The sequence below is a fragment of the Dermacentor andersoni genome, chromosome 6, assembly GCF_023375885.2.
Source record: "Dermacentor andersoni chromosome 6, qqDerAnde1_hic_scaffold, whole genome shotgun sequence".
Classification (NCBI taxonomy): Eukaryota; Metazoa; Arthropoda; class Arachnida; order Ixodida; family Ixodidae; genus Dermacentor; species Dermacentor andersoni.
Genome location: NC_092819.1, coordinates 161864623 through 161892546, shown reverse-complemented (window position 1 = coordinate 161892546; position 27924 = coordinate 161864623). Strand labels below are relative to the sequence as shown.

Below are 27924 nucleotides of genomic sequence, written 5' to 3'. Positions count from 1 at the left end.
ACATATCGTTTATGAGCTCTGCTCTCATCCAACGTCTTAAGAAAGGGCTCACAGCTGCCCCCTTGCCTGCCGTTCGAGTTGCCAATGGCAGCACAACTGCCGTACTCAGCCTATGTACTGCTGGTAATAATATTGCCGGCCGTGTTAGGTCTGTCGTCTTCGCGGTCATTGATCACTGCTCCCATGATCTTATTCTATGTATGGACTTTTGACACTGCACTTTGCACTCATCGACTGCTCTTCCGGCGTTCTGTGCCTAGATATACCCCTTTGTACTGCCGACGACGCCGCAGACGAACTCCTCCTTAGGTGCAGCCAACTCACTGACCCAGTCAAGTGCACGGGGCGAGTCAAGCCTTTTCAGACTTTTGTCCGTGCTCCAAATATCTGGCAGATGTTAAACAACCGAAGCCAGACAGGCATGATCCTCCTCGACTCCAGTAAAGCATTTTATTGTGTAAGCCATGTAAAATTAGTTGCAAAACTAGAGGCTACGATCGGGGACGGTCAGATAACTGCATGGATAAAGAACTTCTTATCGTATCGAACACAGCGCGTTATTGTAGATAGCACCCCTTCCAGGTCTGTAGCTGTCACGTCAGGTGTTCCCCAAGGGTCAATATTGGGTCCATTGCTATTTTTGATCTTTATTAACGACATTGCTGCTAACATTGAATTTGACATTAAGCTCTTCGCGGATGATTGTATTATTTATAAAGAAATGATCAGTTACGCAGACCACTTATTATTAAACAGAGCAGTCGATTTGGTGTCCAATTGGTGTAAAGAATGGCAAATGTCAATTAGCACCGGTAAATCTGTATGCATGTCCTTTACAACAAGAAAGAAGCCTTCGGAATTTACTTACGCCCTCGGCGGCACTTGCCTGAATAAAGTAAATAACCACAAATACCTAGGTTTGACATTTTCTTCTAACCTTTCATGGAACTTTCATATTGATAGTATTACCTCAGTCGCATTACGCAAGCTTCTTTTTCTTAGATGATGTTTGCGCCTTGCGCAGAAGCACACCAGACTGCTAGCCTATACAACTTTTGTTCGCACTATCTTAGAATACGCTAACATCGTCTGATTCTCGCACACATCAACTAACATATCAAAACTAGAAAAGGTGCAAAGAAAAGCTGTGTGGTTCATTTTTAACAAATATAGGCCCTATGACTCCCCAACAAACCTCTTAACTAATGCGCAGGTCTTAATGCACTATCTGTTAGGGCCAGAGAAGCCCGCTTAAAATTCATCTAACAACTAATGCACGGCAGTTATAAGATAGACCGAGCTAAGTACATTACTTTGTCTACATCACGTCTATCGCGAAAAAATAATCCACTTAGACTAAACCAGTACTCTGTTCGCACTGACACGTTCAAGTTTTCACTTTTCCCGCGTGCGATCAAAGAATGGAATCTCCTCCACTCAGACATAGTTTCCTCTCCGTCGCTTTCATCATTTATCAACCTACTAGACACATCCAACTGAGAAGACGCCACTTAACGCATCCAGATATATTAAACTGTAATATTTACTCCTGCGCGTGGAACGTCTGCATTTCAACCCCCAAACTGGCCGCTTAGCTTTATAGCTTCTCTAATCTTACATCAGTCATTGATTCGCTGATTTTTATATAAATTCTAGTAATACTATATTATTATATTGTAATACCAACTCTATTGTTATGTTGTTATGACCATATTGTTGTACCAACCAAAAGTATTGTACTTCCCTTTTACTGTACCATGTATAATGACCTGTTTGTTTCTTTTTGTAAAACTGTGCCCCATTGCTTTGGTCTCACTGGGTCTAGCAGTATTGCAAATAAATAAATAAATAAATAAATAAATAAATAAAGCTGAATTGAGTTGAATTTGTTCGTCTTGCCCCCTTGCCGCAACATACGCCTCATGGTGCCCTTCCCTGCTCTGCCTGAGGGAGGCTACGTAGCATATACTGTTCTGGACGTTCACGGACTGTTATACTGTTCTGGACGTTCTGGACGTATACTGCCCTGGACGTTGATTTGGCAGTGGCAGTTGCGGCAATTGTGCAACGCCTAAACTCTGCGCTTGTACTTTCAGGAGCCTTACCATCGACCGGGCCGTCTTGGCTCTGGATTTATCAACCTTTCCAGTGCTGATTTCTGGACGCGGCAGGCGAGCTTGTTTGGACTGAGCACGTGCTGCAAATTCATCGACGGTCACAGCTGCGGCTGCGTGGATTACAGCTTCGATCTACCTCGAACGGCATATAAGGAAGCTTCAACTGCGTCTCGGGTCATTTGGCAGTGGCAGTTGCGGCAATTGTGCAACGCCTAAGCTCTGCGCTTGTACTTTCAGGAGCCATACCATCAACTGGGCCGTCTTGGCCCTGGATTTATTAAGTTTTCCAGTGCTGATTTCTGGACGCAGCAGGCGAGCTTGTTTGGACTGAGCACGTGCTGCAATTTCTTCGACGGTCACAGCTGTGGCTGCGTGGACTACAGCTGCGATCTACCTCGAAGGGCATATAAGGAAGCTTCAACTGCGTCTCCGATCATTTGGCAGTGGCAGTTGCGGTAATTGTGCAACGCCTAAACTCTGCGCTTGTACTTTCAGGAGCCATACCATCGACTGGGCCGTCTTGGCCCTGGATTTATTAAGTTCTCCAGTGCTGATTTCTGGACGCGGCAGGCGAGCTTGTTTGGACTGAGCACGTGCTGCAAATTCATCGACGGTCACAGCTGCGGCTGCGTGGACTACAGTTGCGATCTACCTAGAAGGGCACATAAGGAAGCTTCAACAGCGTCTCGGATCATTTGGCAGTGGCAGTTGCGGCAAATGTGCAACGCCTAAACTCTGCGCTTGTACTTTCAGGAGCCATACCATCGACTGGGCCGTCTTGGCCCTGGATTTATTAAGTTTTCCAGTGCTTATTTCTGGTCGCGGCAGGCGAGCTTGTTTGGACTGAGCGCGTGCTGCAAATTCATCGACGGTCACAGCTGCGGCTGCGTGGACTACAGTTGCGATCTACCTCGAAGGGCATATAAGGAACCTTCAACAGCGTCTCGGATCATTTGGCAATGGCAGTTGCGGCAATTGTGCAGCGCCTAAACTCTGCGCTTGTACTTTCAGGAGCCTTACCATCGACTGGGCCGTCTTGGCTTTGGATTTATCAAGCTTTCCAGTGCTGATTTCTGGACGCGGCTGACGAACTTGTTTGAACTGAGCACGTGCTGCAAATTCATCGACGGTCACAGCTGCGGCTGCGTGGATTACAGCTTCGATCTACTTCGAACGGCATATAAGGAAGCTTCAACTGCGTCTCGGGTCATTTGGCATTGGCAGTTGCGGCAATTGTGCAACGCCTAAACTCTGCGCTTGTATTTTCAGATTGGTTGTCTGCATCTTTGCAACATTTTTTAGCTGCAACTGCTGCCATTTTCTTGAATATTTTTTTTTGCTTGCCCACATATTTGTTACGTCATGCCTACGTGTCCAGAACTTGCCAAAAAATTGAAAACTGGAACAACATTTCAACAATGGGATGGAATCGCTTATGTTAGAAATGGGTTGTAAGATCAAACTGAAATTGAACGACTTTGGTCTGTCTGAAAATGCCTTGCTTCGCGAAAGCGTTTACTTTATGAGCAACCTGTTCGATGAGTTCAGAGCCACGCAGGATGAATTGATGACTTAGAACAAGTCCTTATTGGCCCACAATGATATGCATGTGAAACGCGTGGCAGATTTGGAGCAATATTCTAGGCTAAACAACATTGAACTTAAAGGAATTCCTCTCACAAAGGGGGAGGACTACCGAGCCATTCTGAAGCGTATGGGCGACGTCATCGAGTGTCCCGTATCTGAACCTGACATTGAGACAGTTCATCGTGTTCTTTCCAAATCATACGATCCTACATTTAATTGCTCGCTTTGTTTCAAGAGACAAGAAAAATGAATTTGTAAAGAGATCCCGCAAGGCTCGGCTCCGTGTGAGCCCACCTTGGGTTTTCTGGCCCAAATGACACGGCTGTTTACGTGAACGACCATTTGACAATCAGTAATAAAATGCTGTTTTCCAAGGCACTTGCCCTGAAAAAGGCTAAAAAGTGGCAGTACCACTGTACTGAAAACAGCCAGATCAAAGCTCGGAAAGCTAGTGATAGCAAGGTGTTCCGAATTTCAGCCGAGTCGGATCTGCGCATATTCACGTAAGAGGGCCTATTGTGCAGATTGCACGTGCCTGGCCACTTTGTCATCGATATGTCCCTTACGTATTCTGTTAAACTTCGTTCTTTACTTTGTCACACTAATCCTTCACTGATTCATTTTAACGCACGCAGTCTACCAAGGAATCACGAGGGGATAAATAATTTTCTATCTTCGCTTGATCATGATTTCTCTTTTATTTGTATTTCCGAAACGTGGCTTTCTAGCGATGATAGTAACATGTGTGGGTTTCAGTCTTGCACTCCTGAATACTGTCACCGTTTAAACAGTAGGCAGGGTGGGGCTGCATGTTTGTTTCTCCGCGCATCAGTTACACTCGCCGAAATGATTTAAACTTTCACGTCTATTGCTGCGAAACGGTATGGGCGGAAACTAACGAACCCATCGAGGCATGCAGCACTAAAATGTTTGTTGTCGGTTGTGTTTACAACTCACCAGGTTCTAACGTTTCGGATTTCATATATGCTCTTGATAACGTACTTAACAAACTGCTATCGGAAAAGAAGAGTGTAATGATTGTGGGAGATGTAAACATCAACTTTCTGGATGTTAATTCTAGCTTGTATACAGCCTACGCTGACTGCTTCAGTGGCTACGGCCTTGAATTCCTCATTACATCGCCTACAAGATGCGTTCGTGAGGGTTCTCATTCACTAATTGATCATCTTTTAACAAACCTAGACTTACCCATTTTGGCGGGCGTTGTTAACACTGACCTTACTGATCACTTTCCGATTTTTGCAATCTTCGAAACACGTTTGGCCAACATTGTCACCTCTTACTTCACTACAGTACTCGACACAGATAAATTAATTTCTACCAGTAGCTCCACAGAGTGGTCAGATCTGAATTTTATTGAAGACCCTATTGAAGCTCTTAATTTCTTCGGCAATTTATTCACTAAAGCTATCAGTACTTGCTCTCAAACTGTGCGATGTAAAAATCGATTTAAACGCCCCAATAATCCTTGGATGTCCGTTGGTCTGCTGAAGAGCTTGCCCAGAAAAGGTAATTTGTATAAGAAGACTAAAAGACAACCATTTAACTGTTCTCTGAGAAATCGGTACAAAATATACTGCAACGTTCTTAACAAGACTCTCAGAGAAGCCAAAAGGCTTTACTATGAAACAGCATTCTTGCAGAATAAAAACAACCCTAAAAAGCAATGGCAGTTGCTGATTGACTTTTCAACAATGAGCCGCCTAAGTTTTATCTCTAAAATTGTACGCGACAATCTTACTTTTTGTCAGCCTGCTCAAATAGCAAACGCTTTTTCTGATCATTTCGCATTACCTGAGAAAAACAAACAAACAAATTTTCAGCCTAAAATAGAACGCCTGAGCCATTCATTTTTCCTTCCTCCTGTCACGCCGCATGAAGTGCTTTCTATTACGCGTAATCTTCGTAACACAAGTCCAGAATTAGATGGTATTGCAGTGCGTCAGCTAAAGCTAATCGCTGATGCCATATGCGAAACCCCGAGCATAGTAATTAACCTGACCTTTAATTCTGGTGAATTTCCGCCATTGCTAAAGTGTGCAAAACTTATTCCAGTTTTTAAAAAAAGGTTATAAAGAACTAATTTCAAGTTACCGTCCAATTTCGATTCTTTCTTCCCTAACTAAAATAATTGAAAAATTATTTTTGATCAGACTAACAAGTATTCGGGAAAATTCCATATAATGATATCCTGCCAGTTCGATTTTCGGTCTGGAAGCTCCACCAACTTAGCTCTACTTTCCTTAACTGATTTTATTAAGAATAGTCTTGGCAATAATGGATTCGTTGGTTCAGTTTTCTTAGACTTTATTAAGGCATTTGACACTATTAATTACGTGATTTTATTTCGTAAACTTGAAGCATATAGAATAACTGGCCCTACCCTAGCCTTCATGAAAAGTTATTTGTCTGATAGGGAATTTATTGTTTATGCGTGTGAAACTTTTTCCAGTTCTAAAAAACTTAATCAAGGGGTGCCACAAGGCTCAATACTGGGGCCATTGCTTTTTTCTGTTTACAATAATGATTTGCCAGACGTCACTGACTTAAATAATTACGTTCTAGATGCTGACGATACAACTATATCTATAGCTGATAAGTCTATCTCTTCTCTAGTAATCAAACTAAATAAGACTCTTGACCACCTAATGAATTGGTGCAATGACAGCAATCTAGTCATTTATCCATCTAAAACGAAATTTGTAGTATTCCATTCGCACCAAAATTCACTAATTATTCCTCCTTCGTTAAGCTTAGGCAATCATTCTATTCCCATTAGCGACTCCGTTTCATTTCTAGGGGTTATCCTAGACAGCAATCTGAAGTTTCACCTTCACATCAATCATGTCAAGCTGAAGTGTGCTTTTGGTATCCGTGTGCTTATCAAGGCACGACACTATTTTTCTCCTTCTTCTTTGCTTTCACTCTACTTTGCGTTCATTCATTCACACATTAACTACGGATTAATCGTTTGGGGTAATACATATTTATATTATTTGTCTTCAGTCCAGCATACACAAAATCTAGCAATCCGTATCATCACCCACAGTTCACCGCGCTCTAATGCTTTCGGCCTACTTGAGCAATACCAAAATTTATGTATAAAAAGATTATTCAACTACAATTTAGCAATAATGTTGAATAAGTTGCTTGATTCCCATCTGACCTTTCAATATATTCAATATTCAATACCTTCAATACAAACCCTACTAGGTTCGCTTCTAATTATAATTTTTTGTTACCATCAGGCCGCACTAACTATGGTAAAAGAATATCTACATTTGCTACCATTACACTTTGGAATCGTTTTACTGCTTCGCTTAAAATACTACTTAAATTTCAGCGTTTCAAAGCTTCGCTAAAAGATTTTCGGCTAACCTGTCGTAATTTTTCCTAATAAATATTTGTGTTTTCATAGTCACCTAACTAATAAGTATCACCCGTTCTTTTTTTTTTTTGCAGTGTTCACATTCCGTCACATTTTTTTTCTCTTTGTTCGTTCTTTTTTTTTCCTTGTTGCCTTTAACAATTGTATAATTTTTGTCACTCCCGTTGTTATTTCTGTTACACTACATCGATTAGAGCATAGTTTGTTGGGTTTTTTCTTCTTATTTCTTTCGTTATCATTTGCTTTTCTTGCAACTAATATATTATTAGGCTATCCACTGGTATGCTGCCAACAATTTTACAATTCTGTTGTAGTTACTAACCGAGGGTCCCGTTTTCAGTATCATTACTTTGGGAGCGTGGTCTGTATATTACATGTATGTACCTATGTTTTGCATATGAATAAACTTCAACTTCAGCTTAACCCGCCGTGTTACGTTACCCGACATCATTGTTACAATTCGGAATAATCAAGCGTGGCTTCCCATTCTAAACTTCATCAGCGCAAGTTCTTCCGCTGGATATTTCCCCAGCAATGCTCCTTTCCATGCAGCACTGTAGTGTTTTGGCACTGGCTGCTGCTTCTCAGCTTGACTACTGTAGAATTTACTTCAACTTCCCCATGTGAGGACCCGTAGCGGCGAATTATTCCACCTGGCCAGCGACCTGATTACGCTGGTTCTCTCTGCTCTCCCGTAGCTGTTATCTCCAGATATCTTCGATTTTGGTGGCCGTCCGCTGGGTCAGACCGCCCTGGCTTCGCATCGCATAAAGACAGGCGATGTCCTTCCCATTCAACAGAAACCTTACCGTATGTCAGCATCCGCACGTGCTATCATACAAAATGAGGTCGTCAAAATGCTTGAGAAGAACGTTGTAGAGCCGTCTTCTAGTCGTTGGACCTCTCAAGTCGTACAGATGAAGAGAAAGGACAGCACTTGGAGTGTTTGCGTGGATTATTGCCATCTCAAGAAGGTCCCCAAGAAGGACGTGTACCCTCTTCCAGAAAGTGACGATGCCTTAGACTCTCTGCACGGAGCCAATCACTTCTCCTCCATTGACTAGCGCTCTTTGTACTGCTAAATTGCTCTGAAGAACGCGTTCACAAAAAAGCATCTTATGGCATCTACCAATTTAAAGTCATGCCGTTTGGGCTCTGCAGTGCCCCTGCCACCTTCGAACGCATGTTGGACGTTTTTCTTCGATGTCTTAAATAGTACATATGCCTCTACTGACTTGATGTTGTTCTTGCTTATTTGCGTACTTTGGAAGCCATCTGCATTGCCTATCCACTGTTTTTACAATTTTCCAAAAAGATGGTGTACGGCTCAACTCTGCGAAATGCCATTCCGGGTGCCATCACAGCAAAGTCTATCGTCCCCTCGTCGACGGTGCCGGCATGCAGCCTGATCTTGACGAGGTTGGTGCTGTGAAAGAATTCCCGCTTCCACGCTCGTCGAACGATGTCCGCAGCTTTATAGGACTATGTTCCTACATTCGACATTTCGATGATAAGTTCGCAGAAATCGGCTGGTCTTCTCAAGAAGGGCGCTTTTTTTCGTGGGGACCTAGTCGATCAGGCCGCCGTCTTTTCCGAACTTATTAATACACTCATAAATTCGCCCATAATGGCTCATTTTAACCCGGCCACCGAAATAAAAGTTTGTACAGTTGCGAATGGTCGTGAAATTGGCCCTACTCTTGTCCAACGACAGAATTCCTTGCACCGCGTCATTGCCTACGCTAGCCGACGTCTATGTCGCTCTGAGCAGATAACTCCATAACCGAACGTGAATTCCTGGCTCTCATGTGGTCCATCGCGTATTTTCGCCCCTACTTTTACGGGCGACAGCTCTGTTTTGTTACGGATCACCATGCCCTCTGTTGGCCATCTTCGGCGAAAGACGTTGCGGGGGGTGTCGGCCGCTGGGCATTACGGTTACAGGATTGCTCCTTTCCTGCGGCGTAAATCAGAGCGACTGCATCAGGACGCCGACTGCCTCTGTCAACACCGGCTTGGTCACCTGATCTCACGGACGACACTGGTGGTGTTCTATTCATTACGAGCTTTTTCAACACCGCCATCAAGCACCGTCGGACCCCTTCTTACGAAATATTATCGATCGCCTCACCCCACAACCCTCGGACCCTCCACTCCGGCCATTCGTTTTAGAAGAGTGTTGTACAGGCGGACCATTAATCCCAACGGCGCCGAGCTTCTTCTTGTCGTTCCGAAACACCTACACTCAGACACGCTCGCTTTGCTTCACGACGCCCTACAGCTAGCCACATAAGCGTAGCTCCCACTTATGACCGCGTCCGTTGGCGCTTCTTCTGGCCTGCCCTTCATCTTTCCTTTCGACGATATGTTGCAACCTGCCGGATCTCTCAATGCCGCAAGATACCCTCCTTGCGTCCAGATGGCCTACTCCAGCTGATCTAAATTCCTGGCGAGCCGTTCTTCCGCGTCGCCTTGGTCCTACTTGGACCTTTCGCTGTATCATCACTTGGCAACCGATGGATTGCAGTCGCCCCGGATTACGTGACTCGATTCGCTTTCACGCGACGTCTGCATGAGCTGTGCCACCGGTGTCGCGAATTTTCTCCTTCGAGATGTTATCCTACAGCACGGTTCTCCTCGTCAGCTCCTAACGGATCGCGGCCGTTTCTTCCTCGCCAAAGTTGTTGACAACCTTCTACAATCCTGCTCCACTCTTCATCAGTTCAGGACAGCTTACCATCCCCAAAAAATGGACTGACTGAGTGCCTCAACCGCACGCTTACCGACGTGCTTGCTCGATAAATATCGGAAGATCATCGAAATTGGGACTGTGCATTTATCTTTCTCACCTTCGCTTATAGCGCTTCGCACAGTGACACTGCAGGTTATTGACCTTTCTATCTTTTGTATGGCAGTCCTGCCATTTCAATCATTGCTTCCCACCGATTCAACTGCGGCTTGCTCCTACGCCTTCGATGCAATTGCACGCGCCGAAACTACCCACGCATTGCCCTTGACGATCTTGTAGCTTCTCAGACTGCTCATGAAACGTTTTACGATCACCACCACAGGGATGCGCGCTTTGATCCTCGCTGACTGGTCCTCTTCCGGTGGCTTTCTCGCCGTGCCGGTGTCTGCGAAAGGCGGCTGCCCCTTCATGAACACATGAACACATCTCGCTCGATGACCGCTGAAACTCGCCGTCAAAACGATGGCGTGAGGAAACGCGGCAGCAGCAGCAGCGATTGAGGTGACCTTCGAGCTGTCAATCTCATCAACGCAAAGTGAGCGCCGAGAACACAGAGCCTGCACGAGGCTACAAGCCACTGATGCAGATGGCTCTCAAGATACGGCCACAGGATCGTACGCAGCCGCCACATGCGCATTTGCAGCTCCTCCCAGTGCCTCGCAAAGTAGGATGCCTGGCGCACGCCGGTAGACTTTCCGATTACTCCCCGCTTTCTTCTCTTTTGGGCGCACGGGATTGAGCCGAGATCGACGGCTCCCGTTGCACGCTTTCACTCGCACATACAGCGTAGGGCGCGCGGCGACGGTGTTATCGCCGTTGGAGTTTATAGCGCACCTCACATTTTCGCAAATTCGCCGCAGATACGTTACAACGTTCTGGGGCCCAGCTGAATTCATTCGAGCCGAGTATGCAGTTCACAGTGCAACAAGAAGAGAGCGGCCGCATCGCATTCCTTGATGTTCTGGTGTAATGAACCGCCGAAGGCGCTACCACAAAGATTTATCGGAAATCGACACACGGCAAAATACTTCGATTTTCCATCCGTACAACACTACAGCATAAAAGCTCGGTGGGTTCATTACTGTTCGGCCGCGCATTCCCTATCTGCTCGAGTCCTACAAGGCGCAATGCGCATTTTACCTCGGTACGGAAGCACCGGAACCTTAATGGCTACCCACCTCAACTGCTAAATAGCAGGAGCGGGGTGCTTCAGTGCCCAACCACTCCGTAGTGCCAAACTAAAACAAGCGCACTGACATTCCATATGCGCGCGGCGTGAGTGAGGCATTGGCCAGAGTGTTTAATAAATATGACGTTTTGGTTGCACATGCCCCTTCAATTGAGATAGTTTGTCAGCTGGCGCACGTAAAGGACCGCAAGGAACGATGGAACTATCTTTTTGTTGTGTATAAAGTTTCTTGCGAATAATGTGAGGCAGCCTATACTGGTGAATCTCGAAACGTCGAAACGCGCCGAAACCGCAGCACCAATACGACGGCCGCGAAAGGGAACTCTGCTTCTAGCGCGTTATCGGAATCTACGCATGAGCAATGAGTAATGTCGCCCATCCTTAAACAAGAGTTGTTGCATTTGCTGTCATGGTGGACAAGGGACTCTTACGGGATACCTCGATTTATTGCCGTTAGCATTGTTATGATACGTCACGCATTTTCCGGGGCCTATCTATCTATGTATATACGTTTGTATGTATTTATGTATACTTGTGTCTAACCGATTTCCTTCTTATTTTCTTCCCTGGGCAGTCCGTGGTCGAGTGTTTAGCGTTACGGGCTGCTTGGCTTATGTAAGCACGTTCGAAACCAACAATCGGACCAACTTTAGTCATTGAGTATGTACCAACGTTTACATACGTGCCGCTCTTCAACAAACCTATTTTACGCCGACATGGACCACTATAGATGCGAGACTGGGTAGGCAAGCTGTTCAAAGGAACTCTTTAGCGCCGACTTGTAGCAGTAAGCACATGCCATACGGTTTGTGCTGGTCATTATTGAACCTCTTTGACGCCAGCTCATTCCAGTGGCTATGTGCCAATAAGTGTGCGCCACTTTTCACTGAACGTCTTTGAGGCCAAGTGGAGTTGCTAAGTACGTGTCACCATGAATGTACCGCTCTACAATGACTAAAAAGATGCCTTAAATTTCTGCTAATGCGGAGTGGAATCGAACCCACTAAAGATGCGGGACTGGGTAGGTACCACTGTTCAAGGGAGCTCTTTCACGCCGACTGGGACCGCTCGTTGTGTGCCACTCGGTCATCTGGCGCCCTATAACGCAAAACCATCCCAATATGTTTTTTATTACAAACTGCTAACGTCACATTTACGTAGCCGCCGGCGCAAGCATCTGGCGGTCACCCGCAGGGTTGTCTGAACAGACCCATCAAACGCTGTCCTCGTTCATAGGAGGTCACTTTGTTTGCTTGAAAAACGAAAAAAAGAACGTTGCCTACACTGAGTGGTTTGCCTTATCTAAATGGCTGATTAGAGGCGAGGAGCATGCTCAAATGGAGAGGAATTTGAAGGGGCTGAGCCACTGCACTGAAAATCGATTACCGGATCAAGAGAGCGGTGTCGGCGTCTGTGATTGATCCGCTTTCCCTTACTGAGCTTGCGGTGGCTGGTCAAAAATCACGGCCGCATGCAACCGAAGGTTAAGAAGGCCGCTAAAACGTATCCTCAGCAAAAAACAGTTGGCAGAGCGAAGTCGTAAACGTGCTGAAAGGGCTCGAAAACGTTACACGACCACGCAAAAGGCTCGTTGTACGCAAATAAATCCATGGTCTCCGGCAGGTGCAAGTAGCCTGTGCTCGAGCGATCGACGGCAGCCATCTTTTATTCCTTTGGGAAGGGGCAGCCTGCGGCTATTCAGGAAAATAATTCAATTCTGTTCCGCATGTTATTGCATCTTTAACGTGTAGAGATCCAGGGAAAATACGGGGTATGCGGGAGATTGAAATTCAATATGATGAGCAATACGTCATCAAGGTCAATGCAGGAGCGAACGTTTCGACAAGTGGACTTTTCTTCAAGGCGACGTACGCTTTCCTTGCCACAGTATATATAGGTGGGGTTCTTCTAAAGGGAAGAGGGTGTAGAGGTCACTTTGACGCCGTAAGTTTTCGCGGTTTTGTGACGTCGCATGGCAGGCAGGTAAAGTGAGTGCAGCCCGAACAGTTTTGACCAATAGCCGAAGACGAGTGATCAAAAGGCGTCGAATCAAAAATAACTTTCTTTTGTTCGGTCCAATGATACCTAGTTAGTGCGTGCGCGTCATGTGAGATGGGGAGCTATCACGGTTTTCGTGACGTCGCATGACAGACAAGAGAAGTGGAGGTGGTTGAAAAGTTTTTTACCAATCCTGGATGGCTCATTGCACAATTAGGATAAAAAAAATTGGAATAGCTATACGTTATAACGCCCTAGGTGTGTGCAATTTAGCGTGCGTCGCTCTTCGATTAACGTACTTGAAGTCAACTTGGCTAACTAGCTACGTGCCAATGTAATGTACCGAAATAAAATGACAAGAAAAAACAGCCTTTAAATACATGTGATGCTGTGCGAAATAGAACGCCGTCACAATGGTTGCTCAAGGACAGCAACCCGACGGATTAGAAGGCTCTGCAACAATAGCAATGTTCATTGGCCGCTTTCGAAAGAGGGCTTTTCACGACAATATTTTAGTGAGCTGCAGCAATATTGCAGTGGGTATGTGCCGATTTTTACTAATCCTATCGCCATATTGAGTCGCTGAGTGTGAGCCACTGAGTTTGCGGCAACCGAGGGAACAACTTTCAGCGTTCGCAGACACTGCAGAGCCACGCTTCTCGTCTCGGAGGGCACGCACGTACTTCACGGTAGTGCATTTAGATGGCGTAGCGTGTGCTGCAGAATGTGCGAGAGAGGAACCCTGTTTGTTGCCACATGACGAATTTCTCAGCGTGCGACGCCATGCATTTCGGAAGCCATGCTGAGGCTTCGTGGCGGAACCACCACATCGCACGGAGTGTCCTTACCTAAGCACCAAAGACGAGTCCCGCTGCAGTACGAGCATCATACATATGAGTCGTTCCCACTGTGCCAATACGTTGCATCGCTATACTGATTTATTGAGCACATATTACTAGAATACCCCGCGTACCCCGACGAGAGACAATTTTTTGAGCAGCAAATGGACATGATTTGCCATGAACCGTTAACGTTACCGAGCATCTTAGGTCCAATGCCCGGCCCTTCAAAACAGCGACGGGTTTTGGATGTATTGTTCAAATACCTGACAGAAATCGGTCAGATAGGAAAGCTTTAAAAATTGCATCCTTCCTATACAAAAGCCTAAATTTACCCGCCATGTCACCTGTAAATATTAGTATCAGGTCCACTCGGACATTTCATATTTACTTTTATTCTTTTTTTCTCCCACTCTTTTCTGGAATCTTTTAATCCTATTCCCCATCCCTATACAGAGTAGCATGCCAGCGGTTATATACACGCCGGCAAAATTCTGTTTTTCTAATAAAGAGCCCTCTCTCTCTCTCTCTCTCTCTGATTTACTGCTTACCGTGAACAGTCATCATGACTGGGTTCGCCACAGTTTTTTGTCTCTCTATTACACTGTTGGCGAGTGTTTAATTTAACTTAATCATATTGCTCCGTCGCAAGACGAGTTTCCGTTGAAATCTTCATCATAGTGTTATCCGGCTGTGTCTATTCACAGTGCCAGTGCCACAGTTCTATGTTGGCCCGGCATTTGTTGTAGGTAAATGGAACACTGTTATGTATATTTTGCATCATGAGTCATTTTCGCGTACGCTTCGAGTATTTGGTTATGAAACGAAGCTCCACGTCAAGACGTGCAAGTGTATCTGGCGCTCTGTTTGCCACTCCAAGGTATTTTATTTGATTTGACTAGATATATGAAAAAATGTACGGAACGCGCACGTATTGATATACTTCATTGTTTTGGCCCCTGGTGTAACAGCTGTTCATAATGTTTTGACCCGAGGGTACGTGCCTCTATGGCATCGGATAGCTGCTATATAGATAGTTCTTGACGTTATCACTTTTCCCTTAATTCTGCCGCTACAATGAGGCCACGAGCTTCGCTTTATGCGAAGTTGGCACTTTATTCATTTCCTTGGGCTGAGTCAGTGCAGTCGGGGCAAGTTATAGATTTCTGGGGGAACGGGGAATTGAACCTCTTGTATGAAAAATATAAAAAGAACACTATACATTAGGTCAAACAAATGCTTCAGCTACTGGTAATTTTCCTCCACCACGACAGGTCTTCGTGACCGAGAGGAGTCGCAGCTGAAAGGTAAAAACAATATGACTTGAGGCGTCGGCCATTAACCCGTCGCATTGGTTGCGCTTACAAACGCCCCAGCACCGACTGAGTTGTGAAAATGTATCACTCGCGCGTCTTTCGTACTCATTTCTTTCTTTTTCGCTTGTTGCTACAGCCAGCACGTATGACCAAACTTGATCTTTCCTTGGCGTCACGTTAGCGTCGCTCTCAGGTTCAGCATCAAATTAAACACTCCGTCGTCTAGTCGTTTGCCAAAGGACACTTCCATCGTGAGCGGGATATATCTGCTGTAAAAGCGGGATTGATTTTAGTAACATTCTAGCGAATATATATTGTCGCGTGATAGTGACGGCAAAAAACACAGTAGCAAATACTGTGAAAGACGAAACTAAGTTTTATTGGGTGAACCTGTTTCCACAAAAAGAGGCTACACTTAAACACAGCGATAGTGGCGAAAACAGTCGGCGATCGCCGAAATCTGATCAGCGGTTCAAGCACGTCAGCTTTTATACACGAGCCGTCGAACGTTCCAGAGTAACCACTCCTGCCGGCGTGTCCACCAGAAAGTTCTACACCATTCCCGTGACGCATACATGCAGTCAGATTACACAAGGTTCAGTGCCAACACTATGCGAATACAACCATCGCTAACATTCCAGAAACTCCCGATACATGCAGGCGCGTTCCTCCCTGAGAGATTACATTTGTTAGGCGGTAAAAATCGCTCTCCCGAAAAAAATAAACAAGTCCGCGTGTAAATGCCCCCCCCCCCCCCCCCTCAAAAAGCATCGTTCTGATGCTACAAACATAACAGGACAGCGAAATTCAAGAGGACACTTATCAAAGAAACAATATCCAAAGTAAGACAGTCCAAAAATAAACGAAAGACCAAAGGTCCCAGCTACGCAAAGTCCTAAAGTTCATTAGCGCTGGTAGAACGGCTTAAGTCGGACAATGTGGACCATTTCAGGTCATGAGCGGCGCGTTGTGATAGCGAAATACCGTCTCGTACGACCTCATGGTCGTGTGCGCCACTGCGTCGGCTCACCTTGTAGGGTCCAAAATAGTGGCGTAAAAGCTTCTCGCTAAGTCCTCGTCAGCGTATTGGGGTCCAAACGCAAACACGGTCGCCGGGCTGGTACTCGACGTAGCGTCGTCGAAGGTTGTAGTGTCGGCTGTCCATCCTCTGCTGGTTTACGATGCGCAGGCGGACGAACCGTCGGGCTTCGGCGTACTGGAGATAGGTGGCGACGTCAAAATTCTCTTCGTCGATGACGTGCGGCAACATGGCGGCGAGATTCGTCGTGGGGTTCCTGTCGTAAGCCAGCTTGAACGGAGGGATGTGTGTTGTTTCGTGCACCACCGTGTTGTAAGCGAAGATTACGTACGACACGATGGCATCCCAGGTGTTGTGTTCGACGTCGACGTACATAGCTAGCATATCGGCGAGGGTCTTATTCTGTGCTCCGTGAGACTACCTGCCCGCGGGTGGCAGGCAGTTGTCCTCCTGTTCCTTGTCTGGCTGTATTGCAGAATGGCTTGGGTGAGCTCCGCTGTAAAGGCCGTTCCTCTGTCGGTGATGAGGACTTCTTGGGAGCCATGTTGCCGCAGGATGTTCACGACAAAAAATTTCGCAACTTTGGCTGTGCTACCTTTCGCCAGAGCTTTTGTTTCAGCGAACCGACTTTTGTAGTCGGTTGCCACAAAGATCCACTTAATTCCGAATGTTAACATCGGAAACAGTCCGAACAAATCCATCCCGATCTGCTGAAATGGTCGGCAAGGAGGCTCAATCGGCTGTAGTAATACTGCTGGACTTGTCGGTGGTCTCTTGCGTCGTGGCGGTCTAGACATGCCTTGATATAACGGGCGACGTTAGCGGTCAGGCGCGGACAGCAATAATTTTCCTGTATCCTCGATAGCCTCCGGGAGAATCCGAGGTGCCCAGCGGTCGGATCGTCATGCAGGGCGTGCAGTACTTGTGGACGCAGCGCCTAAGGAATAACAAGAAGTTAGTCGGCGCGGACTGGTTAGAAGTTCTTCTTTACGAGTAGTTTATTTGAAAGTTATAGCAGCGCTAAGACATATATAGATAGAAAGATTTATTTCTCTGTAAACAAAGGGCAGAATGAGAGAGTATAGAAGAGAAAAAGCTGCCAAATGCAAATGAGGACCCCCTACGCCCCCAGAGCAGCAGTATCGTGAAAAACAAAGGCAATGCGATAGCTTGCAAAGTATACACAACAGAATTGTAAATCAGAGAAAAACATTCTCAATACCCGTAATCTGTTGCATAATTGTAATCTATCACGAAATAAATTACATATTTATCATTTTACACAATTAACGCAATTGCACAATTTCGCGCCAATTTCCATTACAGAATTCTAACGCGAACGTAGACAAAAATACAGATGAATAGAATTCATTCAAGTCACTTATGATGTATTGTGAAACGTAGTTTAACCTGTGTGGGAAGGGTTAACCTACGTTTACATTCCACGCCATTTATTCTGTTCATTCTAGCACGAATATTTTCAATTTGTAGGTAACAATTGAGCGTCTCAGAGAATACAACACCAATAGACTTTCTACTGGGTACAATATCAGTCTCGATATTAATGTCAATATAATATCAATATGACATCAATATCAATGCATCCACAATGGAACAAGGACGAGACACAAGCGCTGTTTCTACGAGTGGGCTATTTTGATGTGATAACGAAGACAATCCTCCCTTATGTGCCCTAGGGACAAAGTCGGTGTTCCCTTCCAAATACTCGACGAGGCTTTTTAGTTCCAGGTCTGCTCGTTGCTGTTCAGCGAAGTCTTCCGCGCTTATTATTCCAAGGCAGGAGTGGTCATCTTCATCATCTTGCGACGGCGGGTCAATGGGCGCGCGTGGTAGGAAATCGGCATCAGACTGTTTTCGTCGGGACTTGTACATTACTCTGATGTCGTATTACTGCAGTATGAGGCTCCACCACACTAGCCGTACCGAAGGGTCCTTTAAATTGGCTAACCAAGACAACGCGTGATAATAGCTTCCACTTTTGACAGCCACCGGCCAGCGTGAGCCATCACCCGTTCAAGTCCGTCTTTGCTATGGACAGGGATGGCATCGAGGCCTAAGCTACTGGCATGGATTTTGGTATAGACGTCCTCGTCGAAGAGCGCGAAGAGCGCGTCGGGACTTGTACATTACTCTTATGTCGCATTATTCCAGTATGAGGCTCCACCACACTAGCCGTACTGAAGGGTCCTTTAAATTAGCTAACCAAGACAACGCGTGATAATAGCTAACGACTTAGAATGGCCTGCAATATAGGCAAGGGCGAAATTTTCCTGTACCCCAAATTATGGCAAGGCATACCTTTCACTTGTAGAATTAATGACTTCCTTTCTGACAGCCACCGGCTAGCGTAAGCCATCACCTGTTCAAGTCCGTCTTTGCTATGGACAGGGATGGCATTGAGGCCTAGGCTACTGGCATGCATTTTGGTATAGGCGTCGTCGTCGAAGAGCGCGAGTAACGGCGGCTGCTAAAAGCATTGTTTAAGATCTTGAAATGGTCTCGGCCTATGGCCTTTCCCACTTGAGCTAGACATCACATTAGTTACATATGTCAGCGGCTCAGAGATGCGTGAGAAGTCCTTGACAAAACGCCTGTAGTAGTCACACATGTCAAGAAAAATACGCACTGCATTCTTGTAGATGGCCTGCGGCAAAGTTGCAATGGCAGCTGTCTTCTGCGGTTCGCGGCGGACTCCAGATTTGCTGATGACGTTGCCTAGGAAGAGAAGCTCATCGTAAGCGAAGTGGGAATTTTCTGGCTTCAGAGTGGGCCATGATGACTTGACGGCCTCTAGTACTGTCGCAAGCCGCCTAAGGTAGTCGTCGAAATTTCCGGCGAAAACGACGACGTCATTCAAGTAAAGAAGCCTACCACTTCAATCCTCCTTAAACCGTGTCCATCGCGCGCTGGAACATTGCAGTTGCCGAGCACAGTCCAGATGACATTACCTTGAACTCATTGGGGCCGTCTGGCGTGATGAAGGCGGGCTTTTTGCGATCTTGTTCGTCGACTTCTATTTGGCAGTGCCACACTTGATGTCGATCGACGAAAAGTATTTAGCGTTGCAGATCCGATCCGATGCGTCGTCTACCCGTGGGAGGGAGTACACGTTCTTCTTCGTAATCTTGTTCAGTTCACGATAATCGACGCAGAAACGTAGAGTTCCGTCCTATTTCTTCACCAAGACTACAGGAGATGACCACAGGCTTTTCGACGGCTGGATGATGTCGTCGTGCAGTAATTCGTTGACTTCTTACCTTATAACTTCACTTTCTCGCATCGAAACTCGTCATGGACTGCGGGGTGGTAGAGCGCACACCCTTCGGTTGTTATGCGGTGCTTTGCCACTGGTGTTCGTCAAATCCTCGATGAAGAAGCAAAGCAGTCCTTGTATCGACGCAGAAGACCTCTGACCTGTTGCTGTTTGCTCAGTGCGAGACTTAGATTTATGTCGACGTATGCTTCGAGAACTACGGTCATCGGCGTAGATGCCGCAGAATTGAAGAGCACAAACGCATTGCTGGTTTCCACAATTTCTTCGATGTATGCAATTGTCGTACCCTTGTTTATGTCCCTGAACTCCTGGCTTAAGTTTCACTTTGGCTGTCCCTCCGTACAATCAAGCGATCCCTGTTGCAACTCAAATTTTACGGTCGAGCAGAAGACCTCGATGACGCCTTCTATGTCTGCGGCTGTTTCGCCACCGAAAGTAATGACAATGTTGGAGCGAGGCAGGATGCTGACTTGGTCCTCAAGTACACTTAAGACACGCTGACTGGAAGGCCTCTCCGTCGGGTATGGCTTGGACTGTGGGCATCATTATCGACTTCGACCTCAGGTCGATGATGGCACCGTGTAGGTTCATGAGGTCCATGCCGAGAACTACGTCTCGCGAGCACTGTTGGATGACAACGAGAGTTGCAGGGTAGGCCCGGTCATGAACTGTAATTCTTGCCGTGCAGATTCGCGTCGGCGTTACACGATGTCCTCCAGCTGTCTGAATTTGAGGTTCGTCCCGTACACCCTTGACTTTCTGCAGCTTGGCGGCGAATAATTCACTGAAGAAGTAGTCAGCTGTTGTGTCCACAAAGGCGGTGACTGGGTGGCCGTCTAGAAGCACGTCGAGATCGGTTGTTCTTTGTATTGCGTAGCAGTTATGTCTTGGCATCGGATCGCGGATGCATCGTGTTGATGTGTGGCTGGTACGTCGCGCCTCCATCGGTTGCTGTTTTTAGTTTTCCCGATATGAGCTGACAGAGTAGCCCCGTGCTAGGTGAGCGTATGCACGGCTCTGCGGCAACCGGTAGGAGCCTGGTGAAGACTTCGTCGAGCGCTCCCCGAGTAGCAGCAAGGTAGTCGGCGATGCCACGAGGGCGTTCACCTTGCTGCGAGCGCGGGGCGTTGACGGGGAACCCTCGTAGCCCCTTTCGCGGTATGGGCATCGGTGGTAGACATGTCTGGCTTCCCCGCAGTGATAGTAAAGCGGGCCGTGGTCGGGTGCGCGCAAAATGTCCGGCTTCCTCGGCTGGCTGCGCTGGGCGATGGGCGGGCGAGCTGGCGGCGGCCGACGGAACTGCGTCGATACAGCGCCCTAGCGCAGGCGCGAAGGGGGAACGTGATGGCGGGCTACGGCCGCGTACGTGATCGCTTCCGGCTGAGGCTGCGGCGATTGACGTAGTCCGAATTATTGTTGGAGCTCCTCGCGTACGACGTACGAAGCCACCTGTGGCTGTGATGAAGAGACAACGCCTGAAGCTCCTCCCGCGCGACCGTTGTGACAGTTCCACCCTGGTCGTCGGTGGCCAGTGATTGAACTCCGGCATAGTTTGTTTAGTTCTTGCGACGTTTGAATTAACGGTTCCCCATTTCCATTGTCATCTGGGTGCTGGTTGCCTCGCAAAGAAATTCGTCATCGGTCTTAAGTGGGCTTCGTGTCGTTCCGGCGAAAAGTTCATAGAAAGTTCTGTAGGCGAACTTTCTTCGACATTTCCGGGTCAGTGTGGCGGAATAGATGGCTCATCTCCTCCGTGAAGATCGCGATGATCTCATTAGGCAGTTGTGCTCGGGTTTCTTGTAGCGATTGGGCTCGCTCTCTGCGTATAACGCTTGGGAATGTCTGCAGAAAGCCCCTTCGGAACAGGTCCCACGTCGTTAAGGTGGCTTCTCGGTTCTCGAACCACGCCCTAGCGGCGTCTCTGAGTGCGAAAAAGACATGTCGCATCTCGTCGTCGCTGTTCCAGCTGTTAAATTTAGCGACTCTCTCATACGTCTCACGCCAGCTTTCCGGGTCCTCGAATGTTGAACCGCGGAACGTTGGTGGCTGCCTGGGCTGCTGCTGCACGATTGGTGTTGGCGACTCTGCTGCTCTCATTGTAGCTGCTGTCGTGGTCGTCCACTTCTTGGTCTTCTCAGACAAAAGCCCGTGCTCTGCGGGCAGACCTTGCAGCCTGCATCTAGATCACTTGTCCTTGGCGATGTTCGTGTTGTCTTCGTGGCTGGGGCTTGACTTACGGCTTTGCGGGGGCGTTCGGCACATGAACGCACTAACACCTCCATCAGGTGCCACGTTGTATTGACGGTGACTATTACAGCGGCAAATCTGTGAATGACGAAACTAAATTTTATTGCACGAACATGTGCCCACAAAAGCAAGTTACACTCACAGCGATAGCGTCGAACACTGTCGGCAATCGTCTAAATCTGATCTGCCGGTCTAGTGCGTCGGCTTTTATACACGAGCCATGGAATGTTCCGGAGTAATCGCTGGTACCCGCGTGTCTTCCAGAAAGTTCATCATTCGCGTCGCGCATACATGCAATCAGGGGCGCGATCGGGGATCTTTGTTCGGTAGGCGTTCTGTACGGTTGCTGCAATGTCACAAAGAGGCAGTATGCAACATTTCTGAGAATGAGGCGAGGGCTGCCAATCGGCAAGCGGTGAACCCCCCGGAAGTTTACTTCCCTCGTTTGTCGTCTGCTTGCAGACAGTATACTACAAAGCAGTTTCTCGTCTTCCTATGAATGAAATCTTTATCTAAAACATGTATTGTTTTCTGCTAAAGCTTAAACACTTTTTCAAATAGCAGTACGTGTGACTACTGCAATTTATAACTATTACTTTTTCTGCGTCGTCCCTAGGTGGTGTAGGGCACAGCGAGAAGAAAAAAGAAAGAAAGAAACGGCGGGAGCAGTGGCACACTTTTCAAAAGGCAGCAACAAATTTCTAGTCGCTCGCTGGCACCGATCATGAGGTCGATTTCGCTGTCCAACCAACGCACTATTTCTTTCGAGAAACTAAAGCGATGCCGGAATTTGCTTTCTGCCATTTCTGCAAACGCGTTTCGCACCGACACCAGCTCTCCTTCCTCCTCGAGCAACGCCAGCGCAACCACCTAAGCTCCCAACGCAAGCGCCATTTTGCAAGCGCCATTTTCTCGAATTAAACTATGAATTGGATGCAAACATGCCATTCCGCAGCCACAGCCGCCGGTTGGATCCAATCCAATCCACCAGACGTGTTATGCGAAGCCGGTCTCGCAACGAGCGTGTGATCTCTCCAAACTTCCCAACTCCCGTCGGGTTCGGCGCCTAGCAGACGACGTGCTCGGCTGCACGATGTTTGACAGGAGCGTGTCGTCATTTTGATATCCTGGATGGATGGGATGGATGTTATGAGCGTCCCCTTTGGAACGGGGCGGTGGGTTGCGCCACCAAGCTCCTGCTATTATAGTGCCGAATGTCCTACCTAGGTTAAACATTGAAAAAAGAAAAAAAATACACTATGAACTACCGCGCCCAAATTTTCTGATCCCCCATTGCGAACTGTGCTTTTGTACGTCTCCGTCTTTTGTCGTTTCCCTACTTTTCTTCTATCAATCCACCAATCGCCTCTTACTAATGCCTGTTGCGGACATGTTTGCTTTACCACTGCTCCCGCTGAACCCAAGGACATCAAGGAGGCCAGTGGTGCCTAAATCGACAGCTGGGTAGACGTCTTCACATTCTAATAAAACTAGGGTCAAAAACGTGGCCGCGCCCCTGGCTGGCGACGTCGGCGCGGAGTGGGCCAATCGCGCCCGCCGGTAACCGAACGAACGTGCCGAACAACGATCTACGATCGCACCCCAGATAGATTACACGAGGCTCCGTGACAATAGACAGCGCCTAGAACCATCAATAACATTCGAGAAACTTCCGATACATGCAGGCGTGTCCCGCGCTGAGCGACAACATTTGTTAGACATTGAAAAGCGCTCACCCGAAATAGATAAACAACTCCACGTGTCGATATCTAATCGCGGTTAGTTTCGCTTACCTCTCGTTGCGACGTTTTTCAATCAATTTCAATTTGTCTACCTTTGTAACCGATCTTAGAGTTATTTTATATTCATTGTGTTTCATTATCGATAATTTGTTCTTATGTCTTACCCTCGCTTGACATTTTGTTTTATTTGCGTATATTATTTTGTTTGGTAAAGCTGGTCTTATTTTTTCTGTGTCTTCCTTTCTTCTTCCCGTTCTAGTTTAATACATCTTCAAGGACCTCTGGGAAGGTTGTGAACAAGTTGAATCTTAAATAAGCATAGATTAGTACAGACAAATCTTTTCAAAGAAGTGTTATATCAATTATGAATATAGGCTGAATTCGCACTGCTTTCCCAGTTGTAATAATGCAAGAGGTGAAAGCAAGCGAAGAAAGAAGATTTGGTGCAAGTGGGAACCGCCGCAAAATTATGCACACTACGCGTGGCGGTCTACTATTAGGAGAAGCAGGAAAAAGGAAAGGCAGGAACGTTAACCAGACAAACAACAGAATTGTCAACAGTGTTTGCGTGAGCTAGTGTTACTGGAAGCCATGAAATAAATTTGGAAACATGCTCCTGAACGTTGCTGCCGTACAATGTCAACTTAAGACAAGAGACCGGCCAGTATTACATTGATGTGCTTTCTCAGGCAAACTATTCGATTGGACACCCTATGAGAAAAATATGGGAACATCTTAATAGCAATTTTTAGGTATCACTGCAAGCCCGCACGCGCACGCGCTCTTCTTAGGTGCACTTGCTTAGCTTTTAATCGGATTAACCTCAACCTTATGAATTTTCCAGATTAAGTCGTATGTCAAGTATTCCTTGACTATTTTTCTGCTGCCAAGGTGGCTTGTTACTTGTCACTGGCAATTTGGTGGGTGTTCCGCATTCCACAGCGTGATCGTGAGTTGAGGTGTCAGTAGCAGGGATAAGTTAAATACCTACGTGCATGCGTGCCCAAGAAAGTCAAAGGGCGAAAATCACGCCGTCGTTTACCAATGGGTAGATAAATGCGAACGTAAGGTAGGGGTCGTAGGTTCTCTTGTCGACGCTATAGTGCCTCTTCAGTTTTATTCCCCCTAGTTGTATTTCTACGTCGATCGCAAATCTAGCATTTTTCCCATATTTATTTTCACCAACTCTGTAAATTATTACTTATATGCGCTCTCTAACTTTATATTGATTTGGTTTTGTAGCTTAGGTTCGGCTAGGACTTGTCTGACTGGCACTAAGGTGTTTGAGCTAGAATCGCCTAACGGAAATACAATATTTGTTTCTAGATACCTGATCTTAAGAGAGAAGAATTTTTCGCCGCATCTCTGGCCGTTATGAAAGAGAAAGTACTGAACGACTTCTTTAAGCTCAGGCGGCATGGTCATGCACCAGACTTCGGGTAAGTGTTGCAACATTTTGTCAATATGCTTGTGAATGGAAACATTGCACTTAAAAGTGATGCATAACAACCGAGTGTTTGAACGTATTCGCATCACCACCCTTTATCTTATTTCATCAGTACTTATATTTAAAGACACTTTGATAGATTTGCTTCTTCGCAAGAAACGATATGACGCTCCTAGCAGTGCAATTCTATTTCGTGCCGGAAATTATTGGACATGATAGCGAAGCCAACGCCGTTGTCACTGCACTGCGAGCTATTACAAATATACGCCAATGAATGTTAGCGCACTACGTGCTAATGGTGCTCTCTTTTATGCTCTCTTTTTTGATATTATAATAATATGACAGCTGTATAAAAACCTTGTTCCTTCGACAAATCCTCTATAGCTGAAAGCTGATGTTCCTGAAAAATTCACTCTGCTGTTTATGATCAAAGCAAATTTAAATAAAAGAATATATTACTGACATTACAGCATAGCGAAAGAATGCTCTGTTGAATTCCACGTATTCTAATGCTTTGTAGCGATATGATCACGTGTAGTCAACATACACCCGGTGTTTCACCGAACATTTTCAGTTCCTAAAAGGTTTTCTGTGGCAGATAGAACAATTATAGTTCATGAGCTCGTCTACACAAAGACGAGGAAATGATTGCAAAAGAAGTGCAATGAATAATCGGCTAATTATCTAAAAGTCCCTAGTTCAGTTTTTGACTGATTGCCTTATGGCAAACATTGCAATTTAGAAATTCTTTACAATTTACATTACAATTTACAACTTCGCCAGACGGATCCACTTGAAACGATTTCTCAGGATGCACCAGTTTCGAATTCACTAACTTTGTGGAGAAATGCATTGGCGTTCCAGTTATGCTTCTTCCTAAGTTCATAAAGGTACGTTCTGGCAAGAAAATAACTGGAACGCCAATGTGTTTCTCCACAAAGTTTGGGAATTATTATCTCGGAACTTGTGACATCCTGAGAATTCGTTCTGAGTGAATTCGCCTTGCGAACACCGCGGATATAATGTGTAAATAAAATATGGGCCATAAAAGAATTATTTAAAACGAAATTAGCAATTTTTTGGTAATAAGTCAATTATGCACTTCAATGTTTTGTGCAAATAGTGTCCGCCACTTCAAGAAGGCCAGATCATAAGCTATAATTGCGTTTCTGCCACAGGAAACCGTTCAGAATTTCTAAAGTGTTCGCTGAAACACCCTGTATAACTGTGATCGACGTGACTGCTAAGCCTGCACAAAAATCTGCCGTAAACTGGCGGTACATAATTTTATTGATTGAGGGGTATTCAGCACTTCGTCCAATTTCGATGCGGTTATATAAAACGGGGGTCAGCAATACATTTTTCTCAACACCGCTCTTGCCCTCCTGTAAATCGAAATCATGACTGCCCAGACTCAACATATGAATACATGTGGGTCGTTTTTCCTCAAACTTCAGTGATGCTTTTGTATAAGGCTGGCTTCAAGCCAAGTCCGAATTAGTACCAGCACTGTTTGCCTTTTTCGACCAGCTTTGCTTTTGGTCAAACTCGTTTTCCTTCTTTTAGTGGGAGAGCCTACTGGTAACAAAAGACAGTGAAGTACATTTAAATTATAGGTTTAGGACCGAGAACTTCAAAGGTGTTGTGAAAGGTTGTGCCTATTACACATGTGTCCCTGTACCAAAACTCTTCTGATTATTAAATTTTAAGTACTAGATATTTTCCAATGATAATAATACTTAATTAAGCAGAAATCAGCAAACGACCAAGAAACTAATAAAAATATTTTCTATAAAAGAATTGACTTCTGACGTCTCAACCAGTACGTATGCACACCTAAAAATTCAGTACTGTTTCCAATATTCTCTATTCAAGGAACTATTTGTACAATTTGTTAGTTATGGGCATATACTATATACATATTGCTGCACACTATACGAAGATGATGATCTGGTCACTTCGATTTAGTAGAACGTAGCTTTAAGCAGCCTCTGGCGACCCCTCGCCTGCAGTTTCGGACATGCGAGGACGATGTCGCCGGCTAGGGCATGTTCAAACAGCAGCTCCGAGACCTTTTCGGCAACCAGTTTGGTCGACAGCTTGCCGCCAAGAAGCAACTGGCTGTACCTATGCAGAAGTCAACTCAGCCTTACTTGTCGTACACAAAGGACCAGAGCTGACCAGAACATGACCAAGATCACCCTCATTTCAAAGGGTATCTCACTACGCGTTCAATCTGCTCGTATTCGCCAACGTGACCATCGTTGAGCTTGTGGTCAAAGAGTGTTGTCATGTAGAGCAAGCGACATGTCAGCTCAACTCGCCTCAGCTCGAGCATCTACCGAATGCCACTGTAAGGCTGTCCTGCGAGGCAACTGCTTGTCAGCCATCCCCTTCGGACGGCGTGACGCGAATCGTCCGCCGAGAACTCAAAGCCGCATATTCACGTTTCATACAAAGCCACTGTATCCGATACCTTGACGCCAGCTTTTCTACTGATCCAGGCTGTTGTTCGACTCAGAACATTTGCCTCCTCTCTACTGGCTGCGCCATAAGGAGTTCTGACGCCGCTCTGGTCTCCTCAGACAAGCCTCGTCGACCATACGCCCCTCATCGTTGCAGAAACCCGCTGGAGTGGAGAACAGGCGACGATAAACCTTTTCGCTGCAATCGAGCCTATTATATTGCTCTCTATTGCCGCGGGCAGTGGCCCTCGCAGGCCCACAGCCTATTTCCCGCTTAATCTGGTTCCTTGTGTACTGCAAGCCACATATCCGCCCCGCACCGAATCCTCTGCACCCAACGTACATGAGGAATGTAGCCGCAACGCCCAGGTGCCTCCGCCGCATAGGAAACGACGGGCCCCTAGCTTGGTGTTGGCGTGCTTCCATGTTGGCTAGTGCTTGCTACCCCTTGTCAATAAACCGTGTAAATAGTTTACCTACTGTGT

General features: G+C 46.3%; 1 protein-coding gene across 2 annotated transcripts in view; it reads left to right on the top strand.

The window, feature by feature from the left end:
* Window positions 1-27924, top strand: part of LOC126523450 (neprilysin-1-like) — a 67932-nt gene that overhangs the window by 8269 nt on the left and 31739 nt on the right. For both annotated transcript variants that reach the window (XM_072288874.1, XM_055066963.2), the window contains exon 2: window positions 24854-24966. In XM_072288874.1, coding sequence (XP_072144975.1) covers window positions 24854-24966 — 113 coding nt within the window. The remainder of the gene's footprint in view (window positions 1-24853; window positions 24967-27924) is intronic.